Genomic DNA, 16,849 nt, shown 5'->3' on the forward strand with positions numbered 1-16,849 from the left:
ATTCTTTATATGCGAAAAATTTGAATGAATTTTGAATTGATTAGTTTTTAAATAAGTACATTTACCAGTAACAGTAGTAACATAATTGTGGTAACCATAGTTTTACTTAGGTTGATATTTGTCAACTTGACAGTATCTAAGTCGTTATTTAAATTTAATGCCCAAGGGCGTTATATCATACTTAACAGACTTCGAAATGTCATTATTTGTCAAATAATGTACCAGTAGGACATTAAAGTAAATAATAAAAACAATAAATATAATGAATACTAAATACTTATTTGTTCGTGAAAAATCTATTTCTTTGTGGCTTTTTTGTAATTAACTATTCTAATGAGGAAATAAGCCACAATTTACTTGAAAAAATAATTTTATTAAGGTTTCTACTTCCACGTCGGATGTCGTTGTCAAAATACAAAATGTTCATTATTATTATTTTATTTATTAAATATTATTTATTATTTATTTAAATATTATTTAATATTTATTTTTTTATTATTATTATTTATGCGTATTATTACCTGTAAATAATATTTCTTCTGATTGTTAATTGTAAAGGATAGAAAAATTACCTTTTATTTTATTTTCTTTTAGAATCAGCTGAGAGAAGTGGTCTACAAAAAACCAGAATGGAAACGGAATATGTGGCTACGAAAAGCAAAAGAAAGGTTTACAAAGCAAATGTGACACATTTTTTTATAATATTTAGGAATGTCAGTAAATTACATTAAAAAATGTATGTAAAGATTTTTTGCAATAAAAATGTTTATATTTATCAAGGATGTATTATTTGGTATGGCCACATATCGTCAGTGATGTGACAATACCTCCTATCTGTTTTTTTCAAGAGATTTGTAAGATAGACTAAAAACTTGTTTCGGCCACCTCCTGTTTTCATATATTTTTTGACTTGTTTTGCAGTAAATTCAACTATCTATTTACTACAAAAAAGTCAGAATACGTACGAAAACAGAAAGTGACCTTAAAAAATGTTTTTCGTCTCCTGCGAACCTCATGAAAAAACATATAGGAGGTATTGTCACATTACTGACGATATATTTCAGTGAATGTCTAAAAAATATACTGTGAATGTTCAAAGAACGTTCGTAGACATTCATGGAATGTTCTAACAAGACATTCAGTCTAAAAATATACTGTGAATGTCCAAAGAACATTCATGGAATGTTCCAACAAGACATTCAGTCTAAAAAATAGACTGTGAATGTCCAAAGAACATTCGTAGACATTCATGGAATGTTCCAACAGAACATTCTAAGAATATTTAAAATGCTGACACAGCACTTTCCTGGGACTTTCCAGGGACATTCGTGTGCATTTGGGGACATTCCAGGAATGTTTTCAATGTCCTGTGTGTACATTCTAGGAACATTCATGGAATGTTTTGTGTTATTAGGGCATAGCATGATACATAAACTGACAGAAATTCCCATGACAAAAAAAAACTTCGAGATAGAACTAAACATCATTAAACAAATAGCAGTAAACAACGGCTATAACGAACAAACAGTTAACAAAATTTTAAACCAAAAACTCCATAAGAAAGCCCTGAAATTAGTGTATTCACCACCACAAAAAGAACCCAGTACCTTCTGCTCTCTCACATATACTGGCAAGATAACAACAACAATAGCCAGATACATAAAAAAGAAAGGAATAACACCAGCTTTCAGAACTAACAACAACTTAAGCAAATATATTAAGAACAATAAAAGCCGAAAGAGAAAGCAACTACAGAGTGGTGTGTACAAACTAACTTGTGGTGACTGTCCGAAAACGTACATCGGTCAAACTGGCAGAACTTTTGACAAACGGATAGCAGAACACAAAAGGGCATTCAACAATAGAAAAACAGACACTTCTACATACGCACTTCACCTTCTAGATCATAATCATTCTTTCAATGAAGAGTTTCAAATTCTACATATTCAAAATAAAGGCCTTAAGCTATCTTTTTTAGAATCTATGGAAATTAGTAAACTGAAAAATACAGATATAATTCTGAATGACCAACTCGAGACAGACAGCTCCCCACTCCTCAACCTCTTCAGTTGAAGACTTAAAAAGGCAAACACATTGTAAACTATATCACTTGAGAAAGGCACTCCGCCGAAAGAGCTGTAGTCACTTAGTTATAATAAATTTTGTGGAAGTATAGAAAACAAACGTTTTTAGTGTTTTATTGTTAGATAAAATGAACTTCCATCAAGTAACGGTCGAATCCATCAATTATATACATAGTTTTAAAGTTATAAGCAATTTAAAATCCAAAAAATGACAAAAAACACATTTTCGCATTATAATCGCTTATAACCTTAAAACTAGTAAGTTTTGAGAAAATTGTCAATATACTTATTTTATTTAGAATGTTCCAAAGAATCTAGAAAAAATATTTTTCGAAGGAAAATAGGAGATTTTTGAAAATAGTGCGCGCCGCACCGGCAAAAAAACCGGATGGACACACATAATTAACAATTAAAAAACTACGGTCTCAATTGAAGTTAGACCCGATCACTCTTCGGAATCTTGAAAAGGAATATTTAAACTCTAATCCAAGTTATTGGCACCCTTAAAAATACTAACTTAAATATGAGTTTTTAAGCCTCGGAAATGCGTATTTTCGCATATTTTAGATTTTAAATCGCCTATGACTCGAAAACTGTCAATTTTTGAGAAAGATCACAAGATACCTTTCTTGTTTAGAATGACCCAAGAAACCTAAAAATATATTTTTTGGAGCAATAAAAGGTGATCTTGTGTATTTGTTTAAAAAAATGGTTTAAACAATTTCTGCCCAAAAATTCCGTCCGGCACCCTTCAGATTTGTTTAAAGGGGACATTTTTGAATATGAATCCGCAGAGAAACCGAATTAGAAATGTTTTTCAGACGGGAGCGGTCTCACCACATGGACTACTATAACATTCACAAGAAATAATACGAGGAAAATATCAATAACATATTTATTATAAAGGGACTATCTGAAAAACTTAAAGCAATAGGAAATAAATTCAACATTTCAACAACATTCAAGAGAACAAACACATTGAGATCTACTTGGTCTAAAACTAAACCTAACAATGAACAAGAAACAACAAGAAATTATTTATAAAATACCTTTTGAATGCGAACAATTTTATTTAGGTGAAACCTCAAAATCATTAATCGTTAGAATAAGTGAACATAAATTTTATATTAAAAATAGAGAATTTAACAGATATGAAATATGTCAACACGCATGGGAAAATTATAGTCTGTTCGCTAAACTCAGACGCAACTTTCTAGATATATTAGTTTGTAATTTTGCCAATTTTAGTAAAATTGGCAAAAAATAATTACTAAATAGTTAATAATCACTAAATAGTTAGTAATTTTGCCAATTTTTGCAAAATTGGCCAAAAACAAAAAAATTATCGACTAAAGTATCTAGCCAGTTGCGTCTGAGTTTAGCGAACCGACTATAACATAGAGTTCAGTGGAAAGATTCAAGTATAGTCCTGAAAGAAACAGATAGTAAAAAGAGAAATTTAAAAGAAGCGTCTCTAATTATGCTAAATGAAACCAACTGTGTCGAAAATTCCTCGGTAGAATGCAGTAAGATGTGGTTACCCATACTAACAGAGGAAGTCAATAGAAAGAAAATACCACGATTAGTAAGTCAGTAACATATGGAGAATAGTACATAATTTATATTTAAGTATTATTTATATATTTTATTTTTTACGTTGTGTACGTCTGTTAACTTGTGTAAAATTTTTACTTTTTTACTTACGGGAAGGCCAATATTCCAGAGGCAATAGGTATATCGCTAAAACAAAATAATATTATTTATATTTTTTTTAAATACACAGGTAAAACAATAGTACGTTCTTTAAAGGTAAAATATTGCAAAACATCTAAATTTTAAACAACCACTTGGATTGACATGAAATTTAGCATACACATAGCTAACGAGTCAAAGAAAAAAGGTGATATTGTGCCGATGTGTGCTTTTGCCCTAGGGGTGAGTTTCACCGCCTGTTGCGAATGAAAAATATATGTTCGAAATAAGTCCGGAAATAGATAAAGTTACTAATTCTAAGCAACTTTTGTTCTATAAAGTTTTTTCACTAAGTCAATACTTTTGAGTTATTTGCGAGTGAATATGTTAATTTTTCTACAAAATAACCACGTTTTCAGAGGTTTTTCGCAAATAACTCAAAAAGTAAGTATTTGGTCGAAAAAAGATTCCTATTAAAAATAAAGCACGTAAAAAAGTGGAAAATATGGTGTATATATTAGCTCACCGTAACTAGTAGAAGCATAGTTATAGCTAATGAAATTAGGTTCATATTCGTCAAATTCCAAATCGAATATTTTAACGTGCCATAACCAAAAAACGAAGCACTTTTTTGGAAAAAACTCATTATAACTTTTTTAGTGTTGGAAAAATGCTTAAATTTTTTTTTTAGAATCAAAAGTAAACAAGTTACGCTCAAAATAAAAGTTGGTCCCTTTTTTTTGGTAAGAAATCGGGAAAATCACCCCCTAATTAACATTTCAAATGAACTTAATTGTTACAACTTCACAAGTTTTTTACTCTCGTATGTATTGATCATATGACCTGTAAAAGTTTCTTCTGTTCAAGTTCCTTATTTTTGAAAGAGCTGTAGTTAAAAGGGCTTGAACGAGTCACTTATCGATGGCTTAGTGCTTAGTGTGAAAACCTCGTATCTCATTTTTTTTCGAAAATGACATTTTGGTGGTTTTAGTTTGAAAACCTTGTATCTCATTATTTACAACTGTTAAAAAAATTCCAAATACACTAGACTATTTTCTACAACCGAAAAAAGAAACCACGTATATCAATTGCTCTTTTGATTTAGTGTGAATACCACGTATATTTTATAATCAAGAATTTGGTACTTAATTTGGAGTGTTTGTTTGAGAGATTCGACTTGCAGAAATGTTTTTTGTGAACAACAAAAGGTAGTCCGGCATATAGGAACATTTTATGAACCTTAAATCAAAAGATTCGTATTGTATCGACCTAGTATTTGGAGGTGTGCAATAAGCTATGAAAAATGAAAACCTCGTAAATAATAAAAAATACAACCTCATTTGAGATGAAAAACACGTATATTAAGATATACGAGGTTATCACAGTTACTTCGGCAAAGGCTCTATATACTGCAAGGGTATTTACGTGTTTTTCACAGTTAATATTTGTATTTCCAATTTAATAGCAACATTTAACACTTTTCGCTCTGTGCCAATATCAGATATTTGTCTCAATGTGCTCGAATTAAAAATACGTAACGTTATTTTTGTTTTTAGGTTATATTATGGAGAAAATCAGTTTTTTGCCTCTCCTGTAAAATTGTAATTTAATGAGATACGAGGTTTTCACACTAAGCCATCGTTATCACTCTTAACCAATTTTTGTTTTACAGAAAAACAAAAAAATACAGAATATTCAGAAAAGTAAAGCCGACTTTTTTCCGAGAAAAAAAGCATTTTTTCAAATTTAAAATTTTTAAAAATTCTACTTTAAAACCAAATTTTTTTAAAAATAAGCACTTTGAATCGATGAAACTTAGAGATCATATAAACAAAACATAAGTAAAGTAACTTGTGAAGCGGTAACGATTAATTTCATTTAAGTTGCTAATTGGAGGGTGTTCTTTCTGATTTTTTTGCCAAAACAAAAGGGACCAACTTTATTTTGAGCGTACCTTGCTTACATTTGATGCTAGAAATTTTTTTTATAAAAACAGAAATAAAGTTTTTTTAAAACACTTTAAAAAAGTTGTAATGTGTTTTCCCCAAGAATGCAAGAAAATGCAGTGAAAAGAATGTTATTTGGATATTTTACATTGAATTATTCTATTTGGAATTTTTCGAATATGAACCTATTTTTCATTAGCTATAACTCTGTTTTTGCTAGGTATAGAGACCTAATATATATGTACATATTTTTTTTTTACTTTTTTATATGCTATAGTTTTGCTAAGAATATTTTTCCAAAAAAATGCTTACGTTTTGAGTTATTTGCGAAAAACCGTCTAAAAACGTGGATATTTTGTTGAAAAATGAACATATTCACTTGCAAATAACTCGAAAAATATTGATTTGGTGAAACCACTCTATCGAACAAAAGTTGCTTAAAATTAGTCAGTACAGTGGAACCTCGATAACTCGGATTAATCGGGACCGCGGCCGATCCGGGTTATCGAAATTCTGGGTTAGCCGGAGAATATGGTAAAAATTAATAAAATACGGTATACTTACAGATAACCTCCATTATAATCACAAAAACATGAAACTCATATGCACAGTACACATCTAAATTACGTATAGTTGTATAGAGTGTAGAGTTTTGTTCATTTCTTGGTAAAAAACTCAACTGTACATGTACCGACACCATATGATGCTGCAATAAATTGATTTTACATTTTCGCCTTTATCAATCCTACCTAATGCTTTTAGTTTCTTTTCCATTGTCACTACAACATTTTTACGTTTTGTTGCCATTACGTAGACAAAAAACACGCAAACACAATCTGATACGACTGTACTACACACAATACGGTCACAAGGAACAATGTTGTTATCTAAGAACAGACTGAGACCATTGTTTTAAAAAATGATTTTTTAAATAGTCTTTTAGTCTATTTTAAACAATGCTAAGACAGTCTGACGTAAATAAAGGAAAAAGAATACAGACAGTGCCTATTCTTTCCGATAAGCCGAGACGGTCGCTCTGCCGCCGTGTGCCATGAATCATTTTTACTATCGTTATGTAGTTTAAATTACACAAATACACATTATCTCTCAAATATTATTTTGCCTACATACATTTTTATTTGATAAAGTTGTTTAATTGTTTATTTGTTAAAATGTTTGATGAAAATCGGTCCGGGTTATCCGGACTTCCGGGTTATCGTGGGCCGACTTATCGGGGTTCCACTGTATATCCAATCCGGGACTTATTTTGGACATATATTTTTTCACCCCCGAGATGGGGTGAAACTCACCCCCAGGGCAAAAGCACACATTGGTATCACTTTTTTCTGTGACATGTTAGCTATGCGTGTGCCAAATTTCATGTCAATCCAAGCGGTTCTTTAAAATTTAAAGCAAAAACCGTGAAAGAATGTACTACAATTAGTTGTCCCATTTAAATTTGCTTTACCAGAGCTGCTTATCTGCTAATTTGCTTTTCCAGATAGATATTAATTACCCTGTACAATTCGGCATATTATCCGAGTCTGTAGAATATCATTGTCTAAATAAACTAATATATTATCCACCAATATCACACAAGAATTGCACCCTGTATATAAAAAGTGAAGGTGCATTGGTGGATTGGATAATTTTATTTATACGCACAACATGTCGTTAAAAGACGTCAACATAGGAAGAGGATAGAGAATGGGAAACAAAGAAGTAAAAATACTTTGCTACGCAGACGACGCCATATTGATAGCCCAATATGAAGATAGTCTGCAAAGATTAGTCCACAGATTTAACATAAGATCAAAGAAATTCACTATGACAAATTCATTTTAGAAAACTAAAACAATAGTAATCAGTAAAGAACCAATCAGATTTAAATTGAAATTAATGGTATCAGTATTGTATAAGTAATGAAAGTAAAATACTTTAAAATTACTGTCAAGTTACGGAAACCTGGACAAAGGAGTGAGAAATCAAGTACAAAAACAAATAGACTGGCAGGATGCCTTAAAACACTATATGGCCAAACCGACATATTAATACTAAGAATTCAAGAAGTCAAGAATTTATAAAGAAAGTGTAAGACTAATAATGACATATACATCAGAAATAAGACCCGATATAGCCACAACACAAAGACTACTGGAAACGGCAGGGATGAGAGTACTAAGAATGAAGATATTAGAAGACAATTTAATACAAAGTGTATAAACGAATGGATGCTAAAGAAAAAAAATGGAATAACCCCATAATCAGAATGGGGAAGAAACGTGTGGTCAAAATAGATTAATCTCCAATCGGTAGAAGAAGTGTCGGCCGACCGCGCAAAAAATGGAGTAACAATATTCCATAGATATATCAATCCGCCAATGAACAGGCAGAATTGCTTATTAAAAGGAAGAAGAAGAAGAAGAAGAAGAAGAAGAAGAAGAAGAAGAAGAAAGCGAAGAAGAAAGACAGGCCGTTAAGACCTAGGGCAGGGGTTCCCAACTTTCTAGCAACTGCGTAATACCGTAATATTTTGAAGATTTTGGCGTACCAACAAACACACCGAGGAGGGGCATAGAATAAAAAGAAGCCCCTCTCCCGATTTTTTCACACAATTAAAATAAAAGAAAAATAAAACAATTAGGCACATTACAGTTTATTACCCATAGCTATCCAAAAACAATGTGCAATGGTATATCATTGGTACAAACTATCAGCCCAAAAAAAAAACAAATCAACAAAAATCAACATTAGTCATTATGTATCGAGATGAATGCGAAGTTTGTTGCAATTTTATTCTTAAGTCCTCTTCAATACTGGTTAGTCTGTTTCTATATTTATTTTTTATATACAATAGTTCAGAAAGACCAGTCTCACACAAATAACTAGTGACATTTGGCATCAAAAACAACTTAGCTTTCCGAAAGAGCATTGGATAGACGGATTTACACCCAATTCAGAAATCAATTAACGATTTCTCTTTAAAACCGTATTTAATAGAACTGTCTTCTGTTAGATCGATAAACGTTTCCTTTAATTTCAACTCATTTGGTGGGGTTCCTGCAAAAGGATTTCTGATCCAGTCAAGTTAGGAATAATTTTTCGAAATAAGCGACACATTGAGGAATATGATTGTCACTATTTTCTGTGCTTGTCTTCACTACAAAACCGTACTGTAAGTAGCTTCAATGATATTTCCGATTGTCCTGCAGTTTATGTTTTTTAACACCATCCTTTAAAGTCTCAAGGTTCACCAAAAACAACCCGATAGACCGTACTGGCACTTCTGCAGTTAGAGGCCCAGCGTAATCGCTATTTTCACCCACGCGACGTGTATCACCTGAAATCTTCTCGCTTACCACTAGTGGTACGCGTACCACCGGTTGGGAACCCCTGACCTAGGGCATTTATTATATATAATCATAAGATTAACTACGTAATTACAATTATTTTAACCGTAGGTAACTTAAACTTAGGTATATACAAAATTCTTAATTACTCCGAAGAACCTGATAAACAACATTTCTCCATACACTTTTATTTTGAGCTTTTTTTGCAGTCCCTCACCTTCACATGTTTAAGGTCTTCCTCCACTTTGTTAATCCACATATTTCTGGATCTACCTCTTCTTTTCGGACCGATGAGTTTTATCGTCAAAACTAGTTTAGGCATTCTTTTCACTGCCATTCTTTCTACATGTCCCAACCATCTGATTCTTTGTGTCTTGGCGAATCTGCTAATAGTAAGGTATTGGTACAAGGCCATTAATTCACTGTTGGTTCTACTCTCCCAACCTTTTTCTGTCTTCCGTGGTCCGAAAACCTATTTCAAAATTTTCCTTCCCCATCTTCCCAGAGTATCCTCTTACTTCTTATTTAATGTCTATACCTCGTAGGCATATGTTACTGTGGGTCTAATCGCTGTTTTATAAATTGGGAGTTTGCCTCGTCTATAAACGTATTGTGAGTCCAGTAAGGAATTAGGTTAGGTTACCATCGCATACCTCAAACGAAGAAGTGCTGCATAGAATAGGCAAGAGAACTTTTCAACGCAGTGAAAGTTAGAAAAACATCATACTTGGGCCACATACTGAGAAATAATAAGTACCAATATGCTCAACTTATAGTGAGAGGAAATATCGAGGAAAGGAGAGGACTAGGGAGGAAAAGACTATCGTGGCTCAGAAATATCCCTACAATGGACAGGGCTAAATTTTGAACAGCTAATAAGAACAGCTGAAGACAGAGAAGAGTTTTCAATTGTAGTAGCCAACCTCCATTGAGGAGACGGCACTTTAAGAAGAAGAAGAAGGAATTAGGGCTCTTAAAATTCCTCATCATCAGCCTCTCTCAATCCACTGCTGGACATAGGCCTCCCCTATTTGTCTCCAAAGTGTTCTATCTTGTGCTTTCTGTATCCAGTTTTTTGTTGTCTTTCGTGTAACTCGTCTTGCCATCGTGTTCGTGGTCTTCCTCTGCTACGTTTATCGGCTCCAGGTCTCCATTCAACTAGTTTGCGAGTCTATCTTCCATCCTTCATTCTGGCAAAGTGTCCAGCCCATTTTCATTTTAAGTTACAGCTTCATTCAATGACGTTCTATAACTTTGGTTTTAGCTCGTAGATCTTCGTTTCTAATCCTGTCTCGCAGAGTGGCCCCTATCATTGATCGCTCCCTTGTTCTCTGCGCTACTCTTAGATTTTGTGCGTTTTTCTTTGTGAGCGATAAGGTTTCTGCACCATAGGTCATCACCGGTAGCACGCATTGGTCGAAAAATTTTTTTCTTCATATTAGTTAGAATGACAGTCTTAAAAACGTTTATAAGAGCTCCGTATGTTGCCCATCCTTGTATTATTCTTCTGGATACTTCGGTTGTTTGATTGTCCTTATATATACACACCGTTTTTTTAGGCGTCAACGCCCTTCCGGTAGGGATCTATGGAGGAGTGTCACCGAGCCGCAAGCCCTTATCCCTTGCCGTACCGCTCCTCCAAAAGCCGATCAGACACCAGCTTATTCCAGACCAAGTCAAGTAGATTCTTTTTAGAATTTTAGACTACGACGTCAGCCTTTTTATTTTTCTATTCACCGGGCCGGGGCACGAACCTTTATCGCCTCGACCGCATATCCACTATAGATTTGTCAATCGTGCGCCTCAGTCTGCTTGGCTAATCTGATCGACGTTTGATTGTCCTTACATATCCTAATTTCGTGACCCAGATGTATATATTTGTCTACCAGTTCTATTTGTTCATTTTGTATTTCAAGGTGTTTACTTGGTACTAATTCCTACATACATGTTGTTTTTGTTATATTCATTTTTAAGCCCATTTTATGACAGGCTGTACTAAGTTCTTCCAACATTTTCTGTATTTGTCCCAAATCGTTTGCAATCAGGACTATATCGTCTGCGTAACTTAGGTGGTGTAGCATCTATCCGTCCACATTTATTCCTTTGTCACCCCATTCAAGGGTTTTGATCGCTTTTGCTAGAGCCGATATGAAAAGTTTAGGTGACAACGTATCACCTTGTCGGATACCTCTTTGGATTTGTATTTGGTTGCTGTTATCGTGTAGGATTATCGACATTGTCGCATTTTTATATATATTGCATATTAGCCTTGAATATCGGCTATCAATGCGGCTCTCGTTTAGTGCTTCTATTATAACACTGTCGAGTTCTACTGAGTCGAATGCTTTGTGGAAATCTGCGAATGTTAAAACTAAGGGCTTGTTATATTCTATGGATTTTTCGATGAGTTGATTTATTATTTGGAGGTGATCGTTGTTTCCAAAGTTTGCTCTGAATCCAGTGTGTTCTCTACTTTGATATAGGTCCAATTTCTTGTCTAAAATCTTGTGGTGATTACTGTGAAAAGTTTATAAAGATGGTTTAACAGACTCATTGGTCGGTAATTTTCCAGATCAGTTTTTTCTCCTTTTTTGTGCACAATAATTGTTTTGGCTCTATTCCATTCAGATGGTATGGATTTCTTTGCCAAACATAAATTAAAGAGAACTTTTATTTTTCTTATTAGAGGTTCACCGCCATTCTTAACAGCCTCGATCACTATTCCGTCGTCTCCTGGTGATTTATTGTATTTCATTTTATTCATCGCTTGTCTAATTTCACTGAGAGTTATTTCTGGCGTGAGTTCAGAGCCTTGATTTAATATTGTTTTGCTTATTGCATCTTTTAGCTGTATTTGGTTCATTCGTCTGCTTTTATAAGTCCTGCTAAGTTCTCCATAGAAGTCTTCTACTATTGTTAAAAGCTCTTCTCTATTTGTTGTTATTTCTCCCTTTTTGCGTTTTAATACCTAATACCCTTAAAATACCTAATAAATGTTTTATTCTATTTTGCTATTCTGGTATCGAGCTTCTATTTTTCATCGAATTCCACACCTTGTATTCAAAATTGTTCATGATTTTAATGCTATAGTTGTTACCACTTATAGACCTCACACTAAAGTATTTTTTTCTTCTGTCTGTCCCATGATCATGTATTTGGTTTTGTATTCACTTATCTGCAATCCGAATTTCTGTGCTTCTTTAGTAGTTTTCTTCACAACTCTTCTTAATTCTTTCACGATTCTTACTAAGATCGTTAGATCATCAGCAAATGCCAAGCACTGGTGTTCATTTTTTACGATTGTTTCTTCCACTTTCATACTGCATTTTTTGATTACAGCTTCTAACACTTATTTCAATATTGTGGTGAATAAAGTATCTCCCCGTCTCAAGCCTTTGCAACCGTAAATTGATCTGAAATGTGACCGTGTCAAGCAATTTCATAGGCAGAGCTATTTAGTACCATTTTTACTAGCCTTTTTTGAAGTAGCCAAATGTTCCAATGCTCGATATATTATGATTTTATGGACTCTGATCATATGCTTGTCTAAAATTCACAAATAACATATGAGAGCAACTTTACCTTCATTACAAATTGATCTCCTTTAACCTTTGTCGAGCGGCATAATTTTACACCGTTAACAGACGGCATAGTTACAATTGTACCTGTAACATATTTTCTTCAAAATTCTTTAATCTAAAGGTAATATTTGTTAGTTTTAAGATAATATTATTTATTGCTAGCATAACTGGTAAAAAATTGTTTAATATCTCAATAAATAAATAATAATATTCGGTAATTTGTTCTTGTATGGATTTACAAAAATTGAAATCCGCTTTTAAATAATCCCTGTTATCTATCGTAAATTATTGAAATTAATGCAACAATAAAATTTTGGAAATAGTGGTCGTAAACAAATTCTAGGAAGAGTATCATTGTATTGTATTACAACTGGAAACATAGATTTCATCCACATTTAGTTGTTTGGTGTTTGTCAATATATGTATAGTGTACATATAGCAGGTATACATTGTATACCTGCAAATTACCATTGTATTAATGGTTCTACATCTAGTTTATCAAAATGCCGGCAAAAGAGGTATAAATAGAATCAACGAAGGAAACTTGTGTGAGATGGGGAATATGGAGCCTCTGCCACTCATACGTGCAGCTATGTCTCGTGATAATCCCAAGACTATGCTAATATTTATAAGATTTGGCAACGAAAATACCCGTCATTAACGCAAAAAAGCTGATAAGACTGCCCTCATACGAGATATCTGGACAATGCTGAATAAAAATGTGCAACAAGACTACAAATCATCCCAATGCATAACCATAGGTGAACACCATAGGTTCGAATGCATAACCATAGGTTATACTGTACATTATTGACGATTTATCTAATTATTGACGATTTATCTAATTTTAGTAAATTGTAGTTGTTATTTGTTATTTATATTATGTTTTTCTTTTGACTGTATGTAAGCTTTGTCCATAAAATTTTAAAAATTTTCAGTGAAAATAAAGCATATTTGTATTCTATTCTATAACAATTGTTTCCATTTAGAGGCCATACCTACAAAATATGCACAATGTATAATATCTTCCAAACACACTAAACATGGTATTTTGGGTTTGTAATGCCTCAAACACCTTATCCTATACAAATTCATCTTTATGTATGAAAAACAGAATATGGTTCCCGACAAGTTAACGTTGGAAAACGAACAGTTTTGGATCTGGTCACGTCTTATAAAGTTTCTGCGCGAAAGGGTACCACAGATAACTTTTTACCAGTTTTGAACTCGCTAAAGTCTAGAATTCGTGTGACATGAGGTTCGTGGGCACATTTAGAAAAAAAAAATATGAGATTTTTGCTCAGCAATATGAAAGCAAGCAAGGAAAGGGCTGTTTTCCACAAATTTGGCATACAATCATGATGCTACCGTATGTCCTTATTTGCTAAATAAAAACAAAGCAGTAGTGTTACTTCCGTTCCGTCCATGCATATGACAGGACAAGTAGCCTGAAATGATTAAGAATTAGATTAAAACTAAAGGGAGGTTGATACGATGGATAAAATGATGGGTGAATGTACGCTCAAGCGTCGAACATTGAGTTGGTACTTGCCCTTTTTTGAAATATGATTGACGTCACTGGCTTAGCTTCCTACATTATATCGAGACTACAATCCATTACAAAAAAGGACCAACGCAAGAAGTTTTTGAAGGATCTTTCTAAAGATCTTTGTCTTGCTGTAGATTCTCCTCAAGTATCTCACAGCATTCGTGGATCTACTTCAGTAACCGGAAGTTACCATGTTTGTCTAACCGAACGGAGAAAACAGCCTAAATCGAGGAAAAGTTGTGTAGCATATTTTCTACCTGTGTGTGACGAACATTCTTTGTCTAAAACGACATGTGTGTTGCAAAAATCCACACTAACATTCATTTATGATTTTTGTTTCAAATAAACTATGATTTATTGAAGGTTTCTTTGTTATATTTGGCTCACATATTCTTCTGGATAAATATAGACATGTCACAAAAGTTCAAGTCTCTATCTATACAAAAAAAAGTTATCACAATTTAAAAACTCAAAAGTTACAATTGTACCTATGCCGCCCGACGAAGGTTAAGAAGAATATTTGGTCTGTAGTAGATCTGTCTTTTCTAAAGCCGGCCTGATAATCATGTAGGATTTTAATCTATTTCTTATTTTAGGATAGCTATTTAGTCTATTTCTTAGTATTCTACAGTTGTCAAACTTCAGTTTGTCTCCTAGACCTAGTCTAGCAGTCAACTGCTAGACTAGACATCACTTGAAATGGTTGGGTGACACCCATTACCATGCACAAAATTTTATATGTTGTATCGTTTAATTGGTTGTTTTTTTAATGTTTTACAATTATTATTGATTTAATCAATTTTTCATCATCCGGATGAGTTTTCATTTTCCATCACAGCAGACAAAATTTCAAAATATGTTGCACACACACGACCCCAAGTAGCGGTACTTTTTTATACTTTGACCATTAGTTCTGAAGATGATATTTTTGCCGAAAGCGCTTAGCTAAGGAAATTAAATATATTTTTCTATGGATGATATACAACGAGCAACTTCTCTCACTACTTACATACATTCAAAACGAACAATTTCTGACGCAGTGAGAAAAGTCGGCCATTGCAGTGAGAAATATTTTTTCTCGCGGATTCTCCGCAGTGTTCCATACATATGATCGCCGTTTCCATGGTAACATGCACAATTGCACAATACAAACATAATTAATGTTTTCAAACAAAATATGTTGAAACAAAACTTACCAGGAATTACATTTCAAAACTTTTCAAAAGTAACTGTTAATTAGAGTTTTAAATAAATAACTTTTATTAATAACTTTTTAAAATATAAATTTTAAGAATATTAAATACCTACATGTACAGGGTGTCTCGGAAAATAGTGCGTTCCTTCAAGGTATGGGCTAAGTGCACCATTTAGAGCAAAAAAATTCTGATACAATTTTTTTGTAATGTCAACCGTTTTCAAAAAAATTTTTTATTAATTTTAATGCATAATGTCAAACCGTTTTCAAAAAAATTGTTTATTAATTTTAATGCGTTTGATTAATGTCCACAGAAAAGCAAATAGAGCCGGCAACGCTGCGTTCCTTCTTCTGTGTTAAAATAATTTTACTGTAACTCAACTATCATGAATCATCGACCATAGGCATAATATATGTATTGATAAAATACTGATAACAGTGATAGAAAAACAGCATAATACTTGTGTTTATTAAATATCTAATAAATAAGGTTTTTATACCCTATTCCACGAAAATAGGCGCCCATACACACGGGCAGGGGGGGCCGTGGCCCCCCTAGCTTTTCGGGAAAGAAAAAAATTAAATTTATATTACATAAACGCATTTTTGTCAAAACATTATTGGATAATTTTGAGAGATAAATTGGAAACAACATATTTATTAATAAAAAAAATTCACATATTGGGTAGTTATTAATAGTTTAACAGAAAATCTTTGTGTCTGCGACAGTGGTCTGTATGGAATGTGCATAATACACATTTCCCACAATCACGGTATGCTACTAACGAAAACATTGACAGAGATTAGAGGCGTGGGAAACATATACACTAATCGACACCCAAAATTACAAATTAAATGAATCATTTATACTGCAAAAAAACCGTATCAGCAAGAATTCCGATCTCTGATCGATAATCACTAATGAGCCATTTGTCTTTAACAACTGGTATAAAGTAATTATATTTTGAAAAAATTCATACTGAAAAATAATTTTTAAAATTTATTGAACATAGTCAAATTTTAGTTTGCAATAGTACATTGTTTACCGGGTAGGAAAAGCTTAACATTCCTGGACGACTGTGAAGATTGCTAAGTCGAGGCGCAAGCCGAGACTTAGCAACACAGAGTCCAGGAATGTGGCTTTTCCTACGAGGTAAACATACTATTTTTCCGCAAATCGTTTAAAATTCGACAGATATTGATTGATTTAAAAAAAAACGCGATAATTTTATTCCCAAATAAATGGTGCTTTGAAATTCCTAATAAAATTACTTGGGTTACTATGGAAACGTATTGAGGTTGAATTGTCAAACTTGACGCTTATAAATAGAACACTAACAACTGTACGGAAATATCATTTCCTTACAGTAAGGAAATGACATTTCCTTAAAGTAAGGAAGTCCTGACTTTTTCTTCAAGAAATTTTGACAGGAATGTCAAAATTTCCTGGCG

General features: G+C 33.0%; 1 protein-coding gene across 2 annotated transcripts in view; it reads right to left on the bottom strand.

Annotated features, from left to right (window-relative positions):
- Window positions 1-16,849, bottom strand: part of LOC114332598 (uncharacterized) — a 69,974-nt gene that overhangs the window by 35,209 nt on the left and 17,916 nt on the right. The window contains exon 4 of one of the 2 annotated variants that reach the window (XM_028282422.2): window positions 3,789-3,824. The exons of the other annotated variant lie outside the window; for it this stretch is intronic. Within the exon in view, the coding sequence (XP_028138223.1) occupies window positions 3,789-3,824 (36 nt within the window). The remainder of the gene's footprint in view (window positions 1-3,788; window positions 3,825-16,849) is intronic. 2 annotated transcript variants of the gene reach the window in all.

This window comes from Diabrotica virgifera, chromosome 2 (genome assembly GCF_917563875.1).
Source record: "Diabrotica virgifera virgifera chromosome 2, PGI_DIABVI_V3a".
Classification (NCBI taxonomy): domain Eukaryota; kingdom Metazoa; phylum Arthropoda; class Insecta; order Coleoptera; family Chrysomelidae; genus Diabrotica; species Diabrotica virgifera.